The 22,779-nt window shown below is 27.1% G+C and overlaps 1 protein-coding gene across 2 annotated transcripts; it reads right to left on the reverse strand.

Moving 5' to 3' along the window:
- Positions 1-2,022: 2,022 nt before the first annotated feature.
- Positions 2,023-18,778, reverse strand: LOC145833650 (phosphatidylinositol 4,5-bisphosphate 3-kinase catalytic subunit beta isoform-like). Of its 2 annotated transcripts, none has more exons than XM_082940797.1 (25): positions 18,555-18,778; positions 17,959-18,090; positions 17,126-17,231; positions 15,728-15,831; positions 15,516-15,617; positions 15,228-15,404; positions 12,246-12,395; positions 11,234-11,374; positions 10,736-10,829; positions 10,372-10,511; positions 10,117-10,212; positions 9,435-9,608; positions 9,104-9,204; positions 8,447-8,540; positions 8,080-8,201; positions 7,684-7,827; positions 7,362-7,509; positions 7,049-7,188; positions 6,450-6,556; positions 5,915-6,045; positions 5,212-5,339; positions 4,316-4,433; positions 3,903-4,058; positions 3,463-3,564; positions 2,023-3,057 (listed from the first exon to the last, which is right to left on the reverse strand). In XM_082940797.1, exons 1-25 carry the CDS (start codon positions 18,726-18,728, stop codon positions 2,902-2,904), a joined length of 3,237 nt encoding a protein of 1,078 aa, XP_082796923.1. In that variant the 5' UTR covers positions 18,729-18,778; the 3' UTR covers positions 2,023-2,901. The 2 variants fall into 2 exon arrangements, with proteins under 2 accessions (XP_082796923.1, XP_082796922.1); XM_082940796.1 differs by having other exon boundaries at positions 9,065-9,204.
- Between the last annotated feature and the right edge of the window lie 4,001 nt (positions 18,779-22,779).

Here is a 22,779-nt window from a genome sequence, read left to right on the forward strand (position 1 = left end):
TACTTTAGTGTTCCCTGTACTTGTTGTGAGTTCGAATTTTGGAATCATGCTTTAAAGTTCTTCATTACTCCTGGAGTGGATTCGTAGACTACTTGGCTTGTAAGGTTTCTCCCAGCATGCTTCTTTACCTTTTTATGTTAGGATAGAATAGTAGACAAAGTAATTAAACCTAATAAATAAAAATAAATTAGTTATAAAACAGCTTGTGTTTTAAGTGAAGTTAATTTATAAAGAAATCTAAAAGTACACTTTGATATAAATTAACATATTACAAATAAAACAAAAATTGCAAGTTAAAATAGTAAACTTAAATTATATTACAAAAACATTTTTTCAAAGCCGTCTTGTTTAAATAGCTTTAAAGAAATAAAGTTTAAACAATTTTTTCATTCATACTTTAAAAGGTAATTTTAATGAAAGATAGTATGTAATTCTGCTTCAAGATCATGATTGAAATCTGCTACTAATTTAATTCTCTGCACTACTTGGATTACTTATGAGGTGTTCGGTTGTACTCGTTTAGACTTTGGCTTGTAATTAAATGATAATGCTTGTAGCTTTTTTGTTAAATTTTGTTATTTTTGATGAACAAAAATGCTGTTTTATTCTAGAAATTTTTTATATCAAATCGTTCTGTAACCATGTTTATTCAGTTTAGAAATAGTACTTATATTAAAACAGAGAACAGCAGATAGCAGCCCGCGGGTTGAATGCAGCTCTGAAAAAATAAATGTGATATTAATATTAGTTTTTTAAAAAGAATTAATAACTAGGCTAATAAGTAATTGCTTTACTACTGGTTAGTTAGTGATGTTTTCATTTTGTTTATCAGAATAAAAAAACTGCGGTCCGCGGAATATTTTTTTGAATAGACTACGGCAAGCGAGCAACTTTTTCAATAAGTTGTAAACGGCTGCCGACCTATGTTCTACACAGATTGAATTTTAGAAAAATTTAATTGATGAGTTGAAAAACAGTTTTACTAATAGTTTTTCTGAACTCTTTAAAATGACTTGTGTTTGAAAATTAATACTCAAGTTATCACTTGTAACATTCAAATAAAAAATAGTCGCTAGTTAGAAAACTTCCAATCAAAAACTTTAAGGGCATTTATAAAAAATTATAGTTGAGTTATTATTAACTGACTTTTAGCGGAGTTTAAAACGATCCTACCAAAGAGTTTTTGTTTTTAGTTATGTTATGAGGTGTCTGGTTCATGATCATCATTATAAAATCAAATTTAGATCTAGAGCTATATATATTTTTAAACAGATTAAGAATACAAGTAAGTCAACAATTAAAAAAAAAAATATATATATCAATTTTATTTAAAAGTAGATGATAATTTAATATATACTTGAAGTATAGCGTAAAAGTACTACTATGATTTATTTTAAAATTTTAATACAATAAAAGGTTTTCATATTTTTTTTAGTTATTCAGTGTAAAAGAATTTTACGCTAGATATCACATATACGCTTTTAATGTGTATAAGAAATCTTATAAAACTAAAATATTGCTCATATACTTTGAGAAACAATGCAATTTTGTAAAGAAACTTACAAAAAAAACCTTTTTATTATTGTAAAAAAGAAAACTACCTAACTATACAACTAAATATTTTCATAAGATTTATCTTTTCAATGTAAATATGATAAGACGAACTTTACTAAGCGACTTTTATTTTTAGAAAACTTAATTAAGAAATAAACACTAATATAATTATGATAACTTTTGTAATCTTCAAGTTTATTGTAAAAGGTTAAGATTTTAACTTTACTATTGATACATAACGTTTTTTTAAAATTAAATACGTTTCAAAAAAAAAAATGTTGTACTAAAGAAATTAAAAAACAGGCACAATTAGTGTATTAACCATTATTAACATAGCTTTGGCTACATAAATAGAGTTCATACATTATAGCTATATTAAGTTGAAAATTATAACACATATTTAGTAACTGATTTACAAAAACACTTTATATAAAATGTTTATTAAAAAAATTAACAACATAAGCGACATAATCAATTATTTTTCAATCGGTAATTAAAGGCACAAAACTACTGAGAAGGCTTAATTGTTAATAATTGCACATGATAAAGTATATTTCTAAAATAATTGTTCGAAGGTGGAATAAAAACAATAAAAAAAGTAACATCGTATTGCATCAAACTTAACTACAAAAATATTGTTTCTCTTTAAAATTTGGTTTAAGATTTGTTAGTGGATGACTTTTTTTTTGAAAGTACACTTTTTACTCACGGTGAAATTGAGGTATTCAAATCACTTAAACGAAATTTAGAAAAAAATAACAAATATATCAGAACAATTGTGAGGGATACAATCTGGTTTGTTAGCAACGTGAGATTGGGTCAAAATTAAAAAAAAACACAGTAACATAGTAAAATGGAAAAACCACATTTCAATATCAATTTTAAAGATATAAAAAATTTTAAACCTTAGGTCCTACTTTTAAACCTATAAACTTTTATAGGAAACGTTAAATGTTGTATTTCGTTATTTACAAAATTAAAAGTTTATAAATTAAGTTAAAACGTTATGAAAATAAAACTTGTAAAATGTAAAAACTCTCATCAATTTTTTATCTACTCATAAACTAATTACTTAAACATCGAAATTGGGATTTTGAGCTTGTTGTAAAAATAAATTTATTTCACATGTTCATAACATGATGCAACTCTTTGTCTTAATAATAAAATAAATTTCAACTCTAGCAATGGGACCCAGTAAAGTAAATAAAAAAACTCTCAGGGTACAAAAAACAAAACGGGCTGATTTTCAAACTAAACAAAACATCAAGTAAAAGGTCGCTAAACGTCTTCCAATCAGCTTCCACCTTTCCAATCTTCCTCGCTTTCCACACCAGTGTGACGTCACAACTACGAGTTGTCGCGGACCATGTTGTGGATGTTCCAGTTCATGGAGACGGTCCACGCGTTGGTGATGGCGTGGTTGAAGTCCTTGAGGAAGGAGCTCCTCGCCTTCTTTTCCTCCTCGTTCAGGCACAGCGTGTCCCGGAGGAACTCCAGGTTTTTCTGTTCGGTTGTTTTTACAAGTGTGACTGGCTTAAATGTCATTTCTTGAATATTAATTATTGAAGCTTGTCTGAAGTTAAAAAAAAATTCAAGTTGTATTTTAATGAAATTAAGAAAAGTCAAATAACTATCATCAAAATAGTTTTATGCAAAAAACACGCACCTACTTAATTATTCTACATAAAAACTTATCAAAATGACCAATATTATAAAATTCCAGAACAAAGTCATGTCAAAGAAACAAGCACTTAAAAATTTCTAGTGTGCAAATACAACTTTGACGATTTTTTATGATATGAATCTTTTGATCAATGTTTTATTTAAACGAAATCTTGAAAATCTGTTTTTGTCCTGGACGGATATTTTACACATGAAATGTTGTTACATAAACTAATAAAAACTAACAACTGAAGTGAGTTCAGGCAGGCCGCTTTCAAGCATGAGTGCAAACAATGTTATAAAAAGGTGGCCTTTGCTTCGCAGCAGAAGGTACAGTCGCAAGCAAAGCTGTAATAAAATTTTACTGTTCAGTCAAACAACTACCAGAGTTTTGATTTAGTTAATATTTATTTAAAACATCTTTTTAAATTTATTTATTTAGGGTTAGACATTACTGAAATAGAGATTAAAACAAAAACAATAAATTTGTTATAATACGAGTCCCCCATCTAAAAATAAGTTGCTTTTTATGATAGATTGCCAAACTTTTTGGCATCTGAAGTAGTTTTCAAATTTCTAAATATCTCAAGTATGAAGTTTTTGTCTAGATAATCTCTTTAACTTAAAAAGAGGACAGCTTTATACTCTGTTTTGTTTAAATTGAAAATGTCAAACAGATTACCGACGTCTTTAAACTTGTTAAAATCTTCTTTGACGTTTATTTCCCCTTTGTTTATCACATTGATGAAATCTTGCGTCAGCACGAACGGAACTCTCTCCCGTTTGATCTTCAGCTTGTACTTGAAATTTCCCAGGATGTGGCCGAAATCGATGTGGAACAGCTGCAATGTTAATCAATTACGTGCAAAGCGAAATAATTGTATTTAAACTGCTTAGTTCAAAACATGTATTTGTTCGAAAGAAACAACACTTTGTGTTCTTTAAAGTAAAAAAAAATATTTGAACAATAAGTATTGTATTCAAGCTCACATTTGTTTTTAAATAAATTTTCGTGCAAATTCTAAGTAAGTAATTTTGATAAGTGCTACTACTGTTCGAAAAGAAATAAACAAATGTTTTAGGTGAAATAGAAACGAACGTGTCCTTTCTCAGTGACCATGATGTTGTCCGAGTGGCGGTCGCCAATACCGAGCACGTAAGTGGCCACGCAGTAACCTGCACAGCTGTACGTGAAGTTGTCTATCGCCTCCTGCCGGCTGTCGAGTGAATTTTAGAAGATTTTACGTAACTACATTCAATTTCAACATATATTCTTAGTTTAAGTTGAAAAGGTTTATATTGAAAATCGAAGCTAGCATAATAAAGTTGATAAAAATAGTACATAAAAATTAGCATTTTAAAACCGAGTACAGCTGTATTATATAATTTGTAAACATGCTTACTCCCAGTTTTCATATACACCTCTTTTTTATTGTTTGAATATTTAAGCTTTGTAAAATATTTTATGAACACTTTTATACATAGAGCTTGCAAGCATATAATTTTAAAAGTAAAGCACAGAGTTTAATTCAGATAAAATATTACTTTAACGAAGACTATAGAAAAGGTTGAAATCGTTGTAAATTTTTTTTTTGATTTTAGAAAAACTTTGGCTGACCACGGCTAGTTTGTAATAACTCAGGCTTGTTTTTTTATAGTGTTTATGATTGGAATCTATAGGACCAACATAACTTTCGATCATACAGGGATGCCGAAAGTTTTTTGAAAATATCATTTTGACAATTTTTAGTATAAAGTTAAGTTCAAGGTAAAAAACTGTATTAAGTAGTACAAAAACATTGAAAACATACTGTCATGCTACTTTAAATGCATTCTATAACAAACAAAACTATAAGTGATGCAAAAAACTTGTTCTACATCGTACATTTTTCACACTTAATCAAAACTTCATCATTTTTACATGCGAAATTGTTTAAAGCACAAGGTTTTTCCAGGTTGCTGGCAGCGTTGATTACAAAACAATCAACAACTGACCTGATGTCGTGCTTGATTGCCATGTCGGTGATCCATTCCAGCAAGGACTTGTACCTGAACGACGAGTTGACGGCGCCGCCAGACCTCTCCTTCTGTATGTTGGCTATCGTGTTCGCCGGGCTCACCACCTGTTTCAGTGGTGGTTGAACGTGCGCGCTCACGTAAAGTTGCTGTATTTTAATTTGTACGCGGGCAGAGTGTTTAGGATGAGCGATAAAAACGTGGGGCGATATGTTATGATACAAAATAAATTAAGAATCAGTTAAAATACACAAACTTTAAAAGCAATGTACTAGTTGTTACAAAAAATTTTTTTTTAAGTATTGCATTGTAAAATTGTACCGAAGTACTTAAATGAGCTAGTTTTGTTAAGAGCTTGATTAATTATTATTCTTCTTTGTTTTATTCAAGGACATAATTTAATACAGATTTAAGTTTTCTAGGCTTGTGCTTCGATAATGTTAAAAAGCAATGGAAAAATATCTTTAAAAACAATAGTTTTTATAATAAAATTAAAATACTATACCAATTAAAAATTAAAAAATGGTTTTCTCTGAGCTTTTATTATTCATGTAAAAAATCAAATGTTTAAACTTTATTTTTTAAACCAAAAAATTAGTATAAAACAAAATTTACAATTTAAGAAGTTCTAAGTTAGCAACCTAGAAATAAAATACATTAAATTAGACTTTCGAATTCAAACCTCAATGAGTCCCGAGTCGCTGCCGGTGGCAAGACACTTGTAAGGAATCATTTTCATGTCCAAACCCTCTTCCTTCCAAATCCGGTCCATGATTGTCAGTATTTGCAAGGTAAGCATGTCCTGACGCAAGTCTGTTTAAAATAGTTTGGATTGAATAAACTCAAGTTGACAAGAGCATTCATTGGTGAAGTTTTAAAAATTAGTTAAAAACAGAAAATATTTTGCTGAGAAATAATATTAAGCTAAAAGCTAATCTATAAATGCTCAACCATGAAAAAAATTATTCTAAAATACATTTTGAAAAAACGATTTTACTTGTTAATAAATCTTTCAAATTAAAAAAAAAATTAAAATTTACTTCGAGAAAAACTAGTGTGATTTTAGTATACTAAATTATTTTTATTTACATAAAACTGAACCACGATTACATGTTTGAAACATTTTGCAGTAAAAAATTTGAAACCCGCTGAAAAACGTGCAGCATTTTTTACTTTAACTTTCGATATAACGCCGTCATACAATAAAAAAAAACTACCGTCTCCATTTTTGTATATGATGCTGATTTTTTTATCTCTGTAACTTTGCTTGAACACCAGCCACAGAGGTCGCATTTTGCTGTTCATGACTTTGCAGTCGTCTATTCTGTAAAATTATGTAAACGCAAATCAAAAAATCGGAGAGTACCATCGAAAAAGTTGTTATTTAAAACTGCAATCAAGTTGAAATTGTTTCTTTAGCATACTTTGCAATTCATAAACAGATTTTCTTTGTTAACAACAAACATTTCGCTTGTTCATAACAAACTAGCGAAAACATTTATTATGTTTACACAGAAACTTTAAACAAGGTAGAGAGCCAGCTACTTATTTACTTAGTAAATGAAAACATATTACACGTAATGAATTAAAGTTTAAGCTTTCAGACTGTAATGCTCGACTTAAAATCGTTTCATTTATAATAACAACAAGTTGAACTAATAAACTTCATTTTCGATTATTTTTACTTTTCAAAGTAAATAAAATTATAATACCAAACAGTTTCATTGGTAAACAACAAAAACAAGCGCAGATCAAAAATACTAGTGGAAAATAACTTTTTTCAAAGTACCTTACAAAAAGTTTACGATCAACTAACACGAGTTCCTTGAGGTCTATGTTGGGGTCGAGGGGGCACTCAACTTTGGAGAGAGCTTCCACGTACTGAGCCGCCGTTTCCTTCAGCGCGGCTCGCGCCTTCGTTTTGATCTCCTTGATTCCTATTGAAGGATCTTTCACCTGTGAATTTGAACACTGATCTCACTCTTTTTTAAGTTTAAAATAAACAAGTTTCTCATTGGTTAGAACAGAGAGTTTTTAAACTGTTTATTAAATTACTAATAATTTTTTTGCTTGGACTGAGCATTTTTAGATTTTATTAGAAGTAAACTATTCAAATAATAAAAACTGACCCTTTCATTGAGGCTCTTCATTTTGATGAAGGCTTCGTTCTGCCTGTGCAGCTGATGCAGGTGGGGAATGTTTCCATACAAGTAAGCTTCTATCATGACGCAGTACCGTGCCCTCATCACCAACGACGACTTGTTGCACACTTCAGCCCTACATTCACACTTTGTTTACAACAGTTAAATTGTGTTGTACAAAAAGTATAAAACTAGCCGCTTAAACTTGTTGTCGTGTATTCGGAACAAAAAAAAACTCTATAGCGTTTTTTCGCAACGTTATTAATTCATTGCAGTAATTTCTGAACGTCAAACAAGAAAAAGTTCAAACTTGAGATGCCAGAAGAGGTAGTGGCCAATTTTCCGGTTTTGCCACGCTCTGAATATGAGGAACTTGCACAATGCGTTGTCTAAATACAACTCGAACTTGAGTGCCTGCACCAGCTGCAACATGTAGTTCTGAAGCGAAACGTCCCTGCGTAATTATTAAATACAATCACAATAGTATATTTTTAAATAGTTATTGACAAACGTTAAAAATTGTTTTAAATTTCATTTTTTACTTGATGCTGACGACGGCTTTGGAAGTACTTCAAGTAACCATAATGAGTTTAAAATAAAAGTTTTATTGAGCATTTTGAAGAATAATTTTGAATACAGTTCACAATACTTGAAAACTCGAACAAAACATGCTCAATTCACACTGTTTATTTTCAAGCAAACTAACGTGAGCTGTTCGAAGCACCTGATGGCAAACTGCCTGACTTTCAGGTCGGCGTAGTGCACGTTCAGCAGCTCCATGGCGCGGTCCGGCTCGATGTTGGGCCACGCCGTTATCAGGCTGTGCACCTGGAAAGTGATTTAAACTGAAAAGTTGAATTTTGATTGTCTGAGGAAACCGGGGGTGGGAAAGTCAAAAAAAATTTAACGTGATTAGAAACACCTATTTTTACTACAATTTTTTGAACAGTAAAATTTTAGGCAGCATTTTATCTTTTAAAAATAACACTAAATGAAAAAAAAAAATTTAAAACTATATTTAATCAGTTTTCATTAAATTTTGAGTGTTTGCCGAACAGTTTGTATTGACTGACCATGGCAACATCTTTGTTGTCGGACCAGTTCACGACGGAAAGGACTTTGGGCAGCGATTCCGGGTACCTTTCCATGCATTCCAGTCTCAGTTGCCTTTGTTAAATTATATTTGCTAAATTCAAAAATAGCAAATACATACATATATATATATATAGAAAATAATGTGATTGTATAAACAGAATCATTTTCCACAGAGCCCACTTGAAGGGCTTTTGAATAGTTTGTTAAGAAAATTTGAGTATTAAAAATAACAGAACATATGTTTCATAAAAACAATAAAATTTTTTAAATCATCAGCTGTAGATTTGAAATGAATTGCACTTTGCTAAACAACAAAACAAAAATTATGCAAAAAAACAAAAAACAAATACTTTATATATACACAGTTATATATTATATTATATTATATTTATTATATATAATATATAACAAACAAACTGAAAAGCTGTTCTGTTTAACAGAACAGTGAAACAACTGTATTTAAAAACGTAATGTTTTAACAATACAAACAGATATCTATACACATATAATTATTGCAAGCTTAGGAAATTTGATTATTGGAAGAAAAAATTTAAATTTATGTTTGAGAGAAAGTCTTATCAACAATTGAGAATTACCACAAAAGTCTGCTTTCTTCGTCGTTTAGTTTTGTAAACCTGTCCTTTTTAAGTATTTCGGTTAACTGAAAATCATGAAATTTAGAAGAATTTGACGTCAAATTTTCTTTTTCCGCCAATCTAGCTGCCTCTTCTAGGATCTACGTTTTATTCTAATTTAAGTGTATTGCTATCAAAAACAAAATTTTATTTATTAATTTTAATTTCAGTTATAGAATCAAATTTATTCTTACAGTAGTTTAAAATAAAACAAAAGAAAAAAAAGATGGCAACAGCAGACTACTGTTATTTCAAACTCACATTTTTAGCCCAGTTTTAAACAAACTTAAACCATTGGACTTAAAAATCCAAGGCGAACAATTTAAAATACCTTGTCTTCTGAAGGGTACTGCACGGGGGTGGCGGCGTTGAACGGCTGCGGGAACAGGATTTCGATGGCGATGGCGTTCTCGTCGTCGGAGTTCTGCAGGACCGGTCCCTGCGGAAACAGGTACTTGCCGTCCGCGTCCTGGTCCACCGACCACTCCCACAGCAGGAACTTTTTCTGGAAACAAGGTTTGAAATAAACCGTTACGTTGTAAAATTGATAAAAAGTAATCGTTTGGAAGTGAAAAATTTTTATTTTATTGAAACCAGTTTTTCAAAAATTATTTATTACAACTCAAACTTGTGCACTCGGTACAAAAAATTTCTGTGTAACTTAGAAGTTTTATGATAGATATCATAAAACTCATTTTTTACAAGAATTAAAACAAGAATTTTTATTTAATTCTTTTACCTAAGTTTTAATAAAAAATTCTTTTTTAAATACTTTAATTATTTCAAAACCAATAACAATCTTTTCTTTTTTTCAAAACTAAAGCATCGTATTATAAATAAATTATTGTTTCTATTACAAATCACTAAGTTTTACTTGTTAATCATATTTGTTAACTTTCTATAAAAAAGCTAAAGAACTTAACTATTATAAAACAACCAACAAGCAAACTTTTAAATAAAGCAAAATTATCAAATCATCCTAAGTAAAAAAACTATTGAGATAATCAACAAACTTTCCCAGTCTTCAAAAAGCCTCTATGATCAAATAATGGCGTGTTGATCCAAGCGATTGGGTTTCCATTTGTAACTATTGACTTCCAAGCGTTGCCCTACAAATCACATTATTATATTAACAAAAAATTCTCTTGAGTTTTTGCTCATTAAAACATTTTTTTAATTTTAAATTAATTTTTGTATATGACACTTGTAATAAAAAAGGATAGATACTTTGGCACTACAAAAATAATAATATATAAACTAAATAAAACCTTGCTAGAAGCAGCTTTAACCAGTTTGTTTTTGTTGATTGAGCAAAGAGTCAGGCACATTTTGGCACTTCGAGGCAAATCGGTGAGATTCATTGGAAATGACAATTTTCCAGCTTTTTCGTCCCAAGTGTAATCACAACCTAAAAAACAAGTTATATAAGTACAACTTTGTTTAATTATCTGAGCATACCAAATTCATATGATCTTAGTCTTTATAAAATATGTTTTTAAATAACACATAAACTAAGAACGTCACTAGAAAAGTAGATAAAAAATTATAAAAAGTTAACTTTAAAGCAACCAAAGTTTTATTTAATTTGCTTATAAATATACACTTATATTTTATAAGCAAAACTTAAAAAACCATTTTCGTTGTCACTCTTTACACTTGGTTCCCTGGTAAAACAAGTCTCACACAGAGCTTCAGTTCCATTGTAAACTCCAATATGTACAAAAAGCTGTTAAAAATAAAACTCACAATATCAACTTTATTATAAATATAAACTTCTAAAGCTTAACATTTAGCTTCTTTCATTCGTAAATATTGACAAAAACATTTGAAATTTCATACCATGTACACCTATATTACAAAATCAAACATTTATATTTAGGTTTTACTTATAAAACGTAATTATAACTATAAATAAAACATTTTACAAGAAATATTTTAATACAGAAGCAAATAGTTTTGTTTTTACAAATAATGAATAAAAGTTTACCATCAACAATTAATATTTAAAAATTCTTAAGAGGTATTTTTTACAGTTGTTTTGATTTAACCACCTTAAACTTTACCTGCTGTTAACAAAACACCTCTCATTTCAAACAGACATCAATAAAAAATTTTTTAACAAAATCAAACTTCTTTCGGCTTCTTGCTGTCCCTTCCCCACTTGCTCCTGCACCGAACCTTGCTCACTTGCATGGTGAGCGAGTGGTTGACGTTCCACGACGTGTAGAACTTCCTGCCCGTCTTCGGGGGCACTTCGGGCGTTTCGGAGCTCTGGAAAATATGTCAGTCGTGTCTGATGGTCAGCACAAGTTTAAGTTGAAAAAAATTTGGTTGAGTAAAGTCTCATTTTAAGTGAACATTTTTTTAACCATTATAGCAGAAACTAAATCATAACTGATCTTAAAATTGCTATTGCGTCTTTAAACTTTTAAAAGTTTTTTTATGTAAAAAAAAAACTTGAAGTAATTTGGTGTTAAAGTAGGGTACAACTGTTTAGATATAAAAGATTTCAAAAACAGTTTACAATTTTCTCTTCTAAAATTGTTAAAACTAATAAGTAATGCTTTCTTATGTTCTAACATTTTATTTATGCTTAAATTGTATTATTTAATATTGTGTTTAAGTTAGCTTCAATACTGTTGTTGTCTTTATTAACAAAATTTTAACTTATAAACACTAAGCTTTCAGTATTCAGTTGTTTAAAAACTGAATAGAGCAAGTGTTATTTTTTTTTAATTACTAGACGAAAAATTACTTTGTAAAGTTACTTCCTTGTACTTTTTTTTAATTTTAAATTTATAAAATACTAAATATAGTTTAGTAGTACAAAACTAAACACTACATATGGTACTAAAAATATTTAATAGCGTTCAATGTCTTTAAAGATAACAAGAGTTTAAATAATTACAAATGTTTATACTTTATTTATAAATTAGAATACAATACCTTAAGTAACAAAAGTTTGACTGTTTTTTGATTTTCTATATCTTGTATACTTTAGTACATATAATATTAACAGTTTTAAACTACTACTTGAAATAAATCAAAGACATAAATACATACAGTATGAACTATGTATATAAGTCATATAAAGTTAAAAAGAACTGCATCTTAAAATCAAAATAGAAAAATAAAAACAAACTTTATGTTCGAAGAAGGAATGCGAGTTCTGGTTGATGAAGCATCTGACGGTTGCCACGTGAACCAGACTCACTTCCGGGGGGTTTCCCCCTTTTTTTGAACTTTTAAAAGCAGTATCATCATTCTTCACCAACAACGCATCTCTCAAATACTGAAAATTTAGTGCTCGTTAACTAGTATTTAATTTATCACTATTATTTTACAAATTTATGATAAGTAACAATATGAAATTACTGAACATTTGATATTATTTTCTTAACAATTTTTATTTAGTACTAAAATTAATATATGTGGTTTACATTTAATATCATATGTACGTATATCGAAAGTTTGTAAACTTGATTGATTGATTCTACCAAAGTGTTGAAAACGTTTTTGCTTTAATTTTCAAATACTTTATAAAACAGTCTAATTACTCTTTATTTATTTTCATGTGTATATTATGTTTAAAACTTTATTAAAAAGGTTGCCAAAGGTTTTTGAGAAATTTAATCCAGGTTTTCTGAACTTCTTCCAAATTTTAGATAGTACATGTTTTTAGGTCTATTTTCAGTATAAAATTAAGTTTAAGGTAAAAAACTATCTTAAATAGTATAATTAAAAAGATACTGGAAAGTTACTTCAAATATGTTTTTCAATTAATAAATTAATGAGAACAATAAATGTTATCTATGTGATTGATTTTTTGTGTCATATCAAAATTTCATTACTTAATATGTAAAAAATCTTTAGAATTCCAGGTTTTTTAGTGATTTTTAATCAAAATTCATAGTTTTTCTAGGATTCCAGGTTTTTCGGCAATCCTGTAATCAATACACAAATTTCTAAGAATTTTTGCATAAAATTACATATTAATATGAAAAAGTTAAATTCTTTAGTAACTAACAAAAAAAAGATGTTAAATACTGTTAAAACAAGTTGTTTGGCTTTGAAAGAAAAAATATTTTACTATAATCGTATATTGACATTTTTCAATATATCTTCTTTTTTGAAAAAAACCAAAAAGATGTACTAACTAGTTACAAGTATACTTTTTTAGAAATATTCAAAACTTGTAATGAAAATTTAAAGCATGTTTAGATATAACTTAATAAAATTGTCGATTTACCTATTTCAATTAAGAAAATTTGAAAGTAAGTCATTAAAGTAATTAGTCATAAGCAATATTTTTGTGAGCTGTATTTATATTACCACTACTTATATTTTTTGATAACTTGATTAGTTATTTATTGTTGGTATTTTACAATCTAATAAGATTATGAATAAGTTAACTTAGCAATAAACTTAAAGAATAGGTGATATTTCTTAACAAGGAGTTTTCATTATAAAAATAAAAAAAATGGTTAGATTTATATTCCAGTTTAAAGTTTTAAAGTAAAAAAAAATAACGTAAACGTTGTTAAGCAAAAAAACTTTTATGTATTAATAATGAGTAAGTAACAAGTAGACAATATATAAGGTTGTTAATTTAAAAAAAAATCAAACTGTTACTTAGGTAAGTTTTTAATATGTTTAACTTTAGAGAACTTGTCATAACTATTTTATAAACATGTTTTAAGAAATTATTACACTAGAAGATTCAAAAAAAATTGTATTAACTTTTGCTGGCAACTACTTTTCAATAACTATGCAGACGTTGTGTAAAAAATCCAAAACTAAAATTTTAACATCTTTAAAATTCAACGCGAATAAAAACAACAATTAAAAGCACGGCAGCAACACACACTGAAATACATCACTTCCTCTTAGCACCTTCAGCGCAAAGTTTTGTTCGTTTTTGTCAAACGCACTCGTGTGTTCAAGCGCTGATTTGTCACATTAGAGAAACTCGCATGCAAACAAACACCAGTTAACACGAAACCGCACGTTTGTTTGATTAGGGTGTATCGAAATTTGAATGTATTTGGGGCAGCTACTTGAACACTGTATGACATATTAATTTCCATCTTAATTTTTTTAAATTATACTGTTTGATTTTCTTAAAAACCTCAATAAAAAAAATGGTTAATGATTTTTAATCTCTATGTCCGTAAGGTTTTGTTTTTATATCATAATTGGTATCTGAGGCAAATAACTATATATCAAAACTTGTGCGCGAATTTTTTTCTCAAAATTAGCTTTTTTTTTTGTACACTCTGAAAACAAAGTATAAAGTACACCTAAAAATTCTAAACCTAATAAAGTTTACTGGTTGTAAATAATGCTATTAACAAATACTGCATATTGAAGAAACTCTGCTTTAAATTTTTTTTTTTGATCTTATAACAATCAATTTTTTACATTATAGTTCATAATGTTGAAATAGATTTTTCTTTAAATAAGTATTTAAAGTGAATTTAATAAACATTTTTATTAAACAAATTATAGTTTTTTTTTTACTTTTAGGTTAAACTACATAGTAAGAAACTGAATTTTTGTTAAGCCACTCAATAAAAAAAGCAAATAAGAACAATAAAGTTACCATTAAAATTAAATTTTTTCTCGATACTTTTAGAAAACAACTTAAAAATCATTATTCCGTTGTAAATGAATATCTATTTTAAATGACAGTTTTAAGAAAATAATAATTCTTTTTATTCTGTATAACGCTTTCTTCTATCATGAAAGCAACTAAAAAAGGAAACTAAAAAAAAACAATCTTAAGTAAAAAATCAAACATCTATAAAATAACTAATTAAGGTAAATTACATCTATAATACATAACATTACTGTATATAATAATTAAGTTTTAATTATTAAATCTAATAACTATGTTTAATTTTAGGGAGCTTGATAAATGTTTAAATTCTTTGCAGTTAATCAACAAGAGCAATAGTATCCATTGAACCAATTTGATTTAAAGCTGTGGGTTAAAGCTATTAACAAAATAAGAGCTAATTTAAAAATAAACAAACCAATTAGCTTTAAAAAAACATTTAACTCCGCTTAATCTGTTGCAGCAAGGTTGTCTTAAATTGTCAAAAATGAAACTAAAAGCACAAACCTTGAAGCAGTAAATTGGTGTTTCCTCCCCGACTATGTACTCCTTTCCCTCCGCATGGAGCACGTAGTCGTCCGGGTTAGCGGAGGGAAGAGCAACCTCCATGAGAACTTTCTGGAGGGCGTCTTTCGTAAGCTCGGTCACGCTCCAGTCGGGATTGATTTGGGAGTATATCGGTTGCTGTGGCAACGTTTATTTTGTAAAACAAAAACATAACAACCATTTTAATATTTGTTAAACATAGAGGTTTTTTTTCATAAGTCAGTAAATTTTTTTTTTGAAGTAACGTACTTTCAAGTTTTCGTTGTTGATGTATATTACTCCTAAATCACGAACTGAGTACTGTTGAGTGAAAGGAACCTTTGTTGGAGGGTAGTGTTGCACCATAAAATCCTTTTAAAAAGTGTGAGCTTTTAATTATACTTACGGTTATCTTCCTTGTTAAGACAAAGCATAACTCATACATTTGTTTAAAAATTAAGAACATTTATAGGGAAATAAACCTTCCAGTGTAAATTATCTCGTTGTTTAGATATACTTTCTGCTTCTTTTCTCATATCTCTTCTAAAGCAATCAATTTCTTCATCAAATTTCATGTTAAGCATACCTGGTAGTATACATGATATATTTATGAGAGCATCATTAGTTTTAAAAGTTAAAAATGAAAGTGTTTCAACATATTACTCAAAAGCTCAACTATAATTTGAATGCTATTTGTAAAATTGTACAACATTTCTTTTACCTAAAGCAAACTCCTTTTTATTTTACTTTTTACTAAACCTAAAATAGACAATTTGTTCTAAATTACATGGGAATTATATTACTTACTCAAAATCTTACTGAAACGATTTCAGGGTTCGTGCGCAAAATTTTTTTCATTTAGCCTGACTGAGACCAATTTAGCCTGACATTTTTTCAAAGTAAAAAAAATTCCCTTTAGAAGTAATTTTAGGTATTGGGTAGTCTTGATTAGTACTATTATAGTCTCCAACTTCAGTCAGCTTTATCTCAAACATATTTTGAGCTTAAAAACTTTGCAAAAAGCAACTCATAGCTTAGTTATAACTCAATAAAATAAGACTAAATTGTCAAAAAGGTGATTGACCCCTCCCTATGCTCTTAACATAACAAATTCAGTAATAAGTTTTAAAATAAGTGTTAGATATAATCTATTATTAGTGTAAAAATTTAATATATATTACTAAATACAACTGTTTAATTTAATTAATCACTATGTAAAAACATTATAACCAGAAGATTTACATTAAAACGACGTGAAATGTCGTGTTTTATTTAAATTCAAAATGAAACGCTTACAGGAGTATTAAAATTCAAACAAACAGCTAAGTTGTTGAACTAAACTGTTATGTTTAAACTGTATTAGTTTGATAAATTTTCATAATTATGACGTATATAATCTACTCAAAACAAAATTATGAAGACTCTTAAAAGTTTTTTACAGATTCAACAAGTGTTTTAAGCGTTTATTTTTACAAATATTAACTGATTTTGTCTTTAATAACTAAATCTTTATTTAGAAATAAATTCACATCTCATTTGATCTTAAAAACATTTCTCAATTTTTTTTAATCAAAATTTTTCAAGCACTTGAACTGAGAAAAACTGATATTCTCAATTTTTTAAATAAAAAACTGATTTAGCCTGACTTAGCCTGATTTAGCCTGACGCGCACGAACCCTGCGATTTGAAATAAGTTTGATCTTTTTAAGTGCACTTCATTATTTATTATAGTTTGTAATTTTTTATATTGTAATTAAAATTATCTGAAATTATTTTTCATGTTATATATTTTCTTAAATTTTTTCTGGAACATTTTAAACTTTAATTTTATTTAAAAAAGTAAAACTAAAAAAAAAAGATATAATAGCAAAATTATTAACCATCAGGTCTGGCAAGCTTCTTTATTTCGTTTACAACATTTTGCTGTTCAATATCACCTTTACAAGGTACCAGTTTCATAAGAGGACATTCTTCAAACAAGTCGTACTGAACAAAAAGTTTTTATGGTAATTTTCAACTGTACTGTATTTTTATAAACGCTAAATGTTTTTTTGAAATTTTTCAAATAAAACTTAGTTGAATAAACCAATTAAATGCTTTTTTTTAATTACAAAATTTTAGATTTTTAACTCTTCATAAACTTCATGTAAAAAGTTTAGCACTTTAAACTATATCAAATTCAGTATCTAAAAAGAAAGTATTGAACACAAGTTTAAAAAGTAATAGTTTCAATTTAAAAATAACTGTTTACCAATTAATAACCAAAAAGGTATTAAATTTATTTTTAAATTGTTCTTTTTATAATTCTAAAGTATACTGTAATCTTTTAAAAAACTTATTTAGTGCAAAAATATTTTAAAATATCTTAATAACAAGATAAAAGAATACAAAAGAAAAGCATATAATGGACTTTTAGATATTAATTTTGAGATACCAAAAAACATTTTGTGTTCAAAGTTTTTATAACATATATAAAATCAATTATATGATTTTCCCCTAACTTAATAAGCATACTTTAAAGAACTTCGAAAATATAATTAGTATAACTAAGTATAATTTATGAATTATACTTGACATGAGATTTTTTTGAAAAATTACAGAACAAAACAAGAAAAAATTACTTTTAAGTGTTAATCTTAATTTAGTTAAGTGTATGAATGATCTGATTGAAAGGTGGAGTTATACCAAAGAAAATTTATAAAAGCAAACTGACTTCAGTAATGTGTTTATTCTCATCAGTTATATTGTCCATACCACCACAATTGTTAACATAGTTGAAAATGTACTGATTTCTCTCTGCTAGCATGTTAAACAATGGGTATGTTACTGCAGTTCTCCATAATATCTTAAAAAGCATTTTAGTTCTTATTTATATAGCTTCAGCTCTTGATTAGCACAAAAATCAAAACATAAAGCACTTTTTAAATATTTCTTAAACTTGAAACAGTTTCAAAATACTTTACAATAAACTACTTATACTCATGACAGTAAAAAGAAAGTATTATAACATTCGAACAAATTTTATTTTCAAAAGAAGTTTGTTAACTTTAAAGAAAAAAGTCTTACTTCACTAAAATACTTAATAATTTATTAAAAAACTATATGATAATTGGTGTTCAATTTTTTAACTATATAAAAAGAAATTAAACGTGTCACTTATTTTTTATATAAAATTGTTTTAAAAATAACAAAAAACAGCTTTTTAAGTATTCAAAACATATGAAATAAACCACAGTATTAGCAACTTATTACTTTAATTACCAAATAAAACATCAACAACAACAAAAATACAGATAAAAACCGACTTACATCTTTTACATGTTTAATTGTGGCGGTTCTAGGCACATCTAGCTGAATGTAAATTCCATTTGGGAACAAAAAGTCAATGGAAACGTCTTTTGAGTCATGAAAGCCCCATTCATCATATATTGCTTCATTTGATTCGTGGGCATCACTGTGATAGTAAGACATGGTGTCTACCATTTGGACTGTGCTGATTTTATTTGATTAAGCTTGTGCAAAAAAATAGTTTATATTCTGTAAGCAAATATTGACATTTGTTGTTGTTGACATAAGAAGCTGAGAAAAATACAATTAGCACTGTATAGAATCAGCTGTATAGTTAATTGGTGTATTTATTTTAACATCAAATAATGAAAACTACTAAACTTATTAAAACTATGAGTTTCTTAGTGGTATTTATAACATTGTTATTATATTCAAACAAGCTCGTTTGTTTTGACCTTTTACTTGCAAACATTGTTAACAACTAATACTTTTAACACTGTGATTAGATAGACCAACAACTGTAAATTTTAAATTGTTAAAAACTAGATTTAGTGTAAACATTACTTAAGATATAGTAAACTCACATAAACAATATACAGCTTTTTAACTAAAATTTTTCTAATATCAAAAAAATAAGAAAAAAAAGTAATTTAACTTATTTTGAGTTGTAGCAAAAAAAAAAAATGTTTGAAATCTAAAAATTTTTTGGAATGTTTGTAACAGGTTTTCTAAATTTCTTCCGGGTTTTTAAAAAACAATTTATTTGGTTAATTTTTGTATAAAATTGTGCTTAAGGTAAAAAACTGTCTTAAATAGTATAACAACAAAGAAAAGATATTGTAAAGCTATATTAAATGTGTTTTATAATAAGAATAAAACTATTTGTCTTCATGATAGATTTCTAGTATTTAATGAAAGTTTCATACTTAACATGTGAAAATAGTTTGAAACTTGAGGTTTTTTTTTCAAATTTCATCAAATTACAGGTTTTTCAAGGAGTCCAACTTTTTTGGCAACCCCCTTATAATATTAAGTCATTCATATACACTTAACTTTTTTGTTTTAAAATAAACTTTAGCTTCTGTGGTTTATTTATTTTAATGTTTTTGCAAAAAAAAAAACTATTACTAAAATTATACAAAAAATAATAAAAACAAAACTTTTGTCTACATTAATTAAACTTTTGGTAAGTTTAACTTGTATTTAAAAAAAGGTTAAAATATTTATTTCTATTAAAAATTTTTACTTTATAGTTTAGCTTAATTTTATTAAATACTTAATAATGTGCTTTATTTTTTGTAATTAATATTATTTAACAACCAAAAATTTTGTTAAAGTTTTAGATAAAATAACAGCTCATTTGTATTTCAGAAATTAGTTAAAGACTAAATGTATAGTATTATTTGAATACACCTTATGAAAATTCTAAATGATATAGTACAAATTGATTTTAAACAACACCAAACACTAATACAGGTTTAAATGCTAAAATACGATTGGAGGTCTTTAATTTATAAAATGAGAACAAATATACTTCAAAATTTGCTTAAAAAGCTTGTCGGTGCTTAAATAAACTAATATTTCTGAAAAAAAAAATTTTAGGTCATGGAAAGTGAGTTGTTAATTAAGCAATTATTTAAAACATTGAGCAAAAACAACTATAAAATACAAATCTAAACAAATTATTGTCTTAAGGTGAAGGCTAAGTAACTAATTTAGTAACAATTAAGAAATATGTAATTTAGAAAAATAAGAACTATAAGTAAGAGGTTATAAAACTCTAAAAATAATTAACCTTTGTTAAACATGAACTCTTTCAGCTTGAATATTGTCTTGCAATTGATTAGCTTTAAGATTATATAAGCTGAAAATTAATTAAAATCCAAAAAAAGAAATCTGCTAAAAAATCAATGTCTTTGTTTTGCTTTGCAAATAGAATCAAACTAAGTTACAGTTCAGTTGTAAACAGCTATAAATAGTAAAATAATCAAACAAAATAGTTCTCGACATTTTTAAATTCATTAACATTGCATCGTAAAAATTTTTTTAGAAAAATTTGAAAACAGTTAAAAAATTTAAGAAATATAACTTGGAAATATTTATTTCATTTTCACAAACAAAAATTTATATAATATTTTATTGTTAAAAACTATTTCAGGTCATAGTATATCAACTAAGTATTTGTAGAGTTTCAACTAAGCTATAAATCAATTTTTACAACTTTTATATGTTCAAAACAATAATAACTATACTAGTAGTTTCAATAGCCGCTTAAAATTAAAAAGTAAAAGAGTTTTCTTATAGGAGGAGAAAATAAAAACAGTAAAGAAACTTATGATCATAAACAAAAAAACACTTTTTTTCAATATACCTTTACTTAACAATTTAAAATTGCCTTACAACATATTCTTTTAAATTTTATAAAGAATAAACATTAAAAGCTCAAAAGAATAGATTAAAAATTTTTGTAGATAGAATTTTTGTAAAAAATTTTTGTTTGCCTTTTTAATTTGTGCCTTTGATCAAAAAAATACACAACTCTCCAACTTTGATGGCTTATATCTAAAAAGTTACTTCAAATTAAAAGAAATAAAGAGCAGTTAGTAGCTTAGTTGTTGATAAAAAAAATGTATATATAAAACTGGTTTACTCCCTTTGGGCCTTAATGCTACTATAACTAATAAAATCAACAAAAACATGGTAAAAGTCTGCAGAGCAGAAGCCTGGACTTTTGTATGCCGTAAGACAAGCTCAAGTTTAAGAAAAGGGTTGGTCATACCACAAGCCTTTGGTAGACTGGGACTAGTTTCGTCCTGATTAGGCTTCATCAGTCCGTCACAACCAAAAAATCTTGCAGTCATCAACCTATAAATGGTTTATAAAATCTACAAACGGTTTATAAAACTAAAAAATTTATATAATTTATACTACATATATATATTGTATAAAAAAATCATAACGCTTTTATTCTTGAATTTAGCAGATATGCATTTTTTATATTTGAAAACTTTAAAATATTGAAAGAATTTTTGCTTTTATATTCAACTAATCAAGATTCTGAGACCACCATGAAACAAACAAACGTTTACATTCCATTTAAAGTTAGACAAAAGAACTTTAAACCTAGGTGGAAAAGTAAATACTTAATATATATAAACAATTTAAAGTCATAGATTGGATAGACATTTATTTTTAAAGTTAGTCTAACTTAGCTGCAACTGAGCTAATCAGTTGCTTTTAAATCCTTTTTAAAATGTAAAGTAACTTTTGAGATATAAGCAACCAAAGTTGGAGAGTACAATAGGTTTCTTATGAAAGAAACTAATAAATAAGGCAAAAATAACTACTTCATTATAAACCTATACTCTGCTTAAGTTTTTGAGCAATTATCTTTAATCTTTTACAGTACTTTCCATTAGAAATTGATACATTATTTAGAAAATTTTTCTATTTCAATTTTTTTTTTCTGACATGAAATTTTAATTTGTTTTAAATTTTTATTATATCTAAATTATATTTTTAGTATTGTTAAATCACTTTCTGAAATCAAGTAAATAGATCTAAAAATATAGTAAATTTTAAGTATTTTTTAGTTCAAGAAATTTGGTCATAGATACATAAAATTTATAACAGTATAATTGTTTGCTTATGCAGGCTGGTTCTGAATAAGAACATCATTTGAAGACATTTAAAACTTAAGCAAGTTAATTTACTTTTTCGTCTGAAATAAGATTTACTTGTGCTACAACTATGAAACATTGTTAAAAACCATATACCAAAAGCATGGAAAGGTATTTTTCAGAAGATTAAGAAACAAAAAAACATCTAAAATAGAAAATTTATAATCAAAATTTATAAGTTTACACAAGTTAGGTTTTCTAAATGAAATACAAAGGGATTTACAGTTAATTAAATCAATAATTATGTTACAACTTTTAATCTAAAAAAAAGTACAACAAATTAACTCAAGTTTTGAATTTCTTAAAACAAAATATCTATACACTTTTTGATTTATATGTTCTTTACCATTTTTCTTAGTTGCAGTACAATGATCCCATTTTTCGGAAGAAAAATAAAGTAAATAGACACATGTTTTGAGTATCTTAAATTATTCTTCTTTTCAGAACATCTACTAAACATCCAACATGTGCAAACTACTACAATGTAGATAGATTTGAAAAAAATTAAAAGTATAAAAAAAACTTTAGACAAATTACCTGTATGACAAATTTTTATCTATATAATA

The sequence above is a fragment of the Thalia democratica genome, chromosome 4 (genome assembly GCF_965202585.1).
Source record: "Thalia democratica chromosome 4, ktThaDemo2.hap1.1, whole genome shotgun sequence".
NCBI lineage: Eukaryota > Metazoa > Chordata > Thaliacea > Salpida > Salpidae > Thalia > Thalia democratica.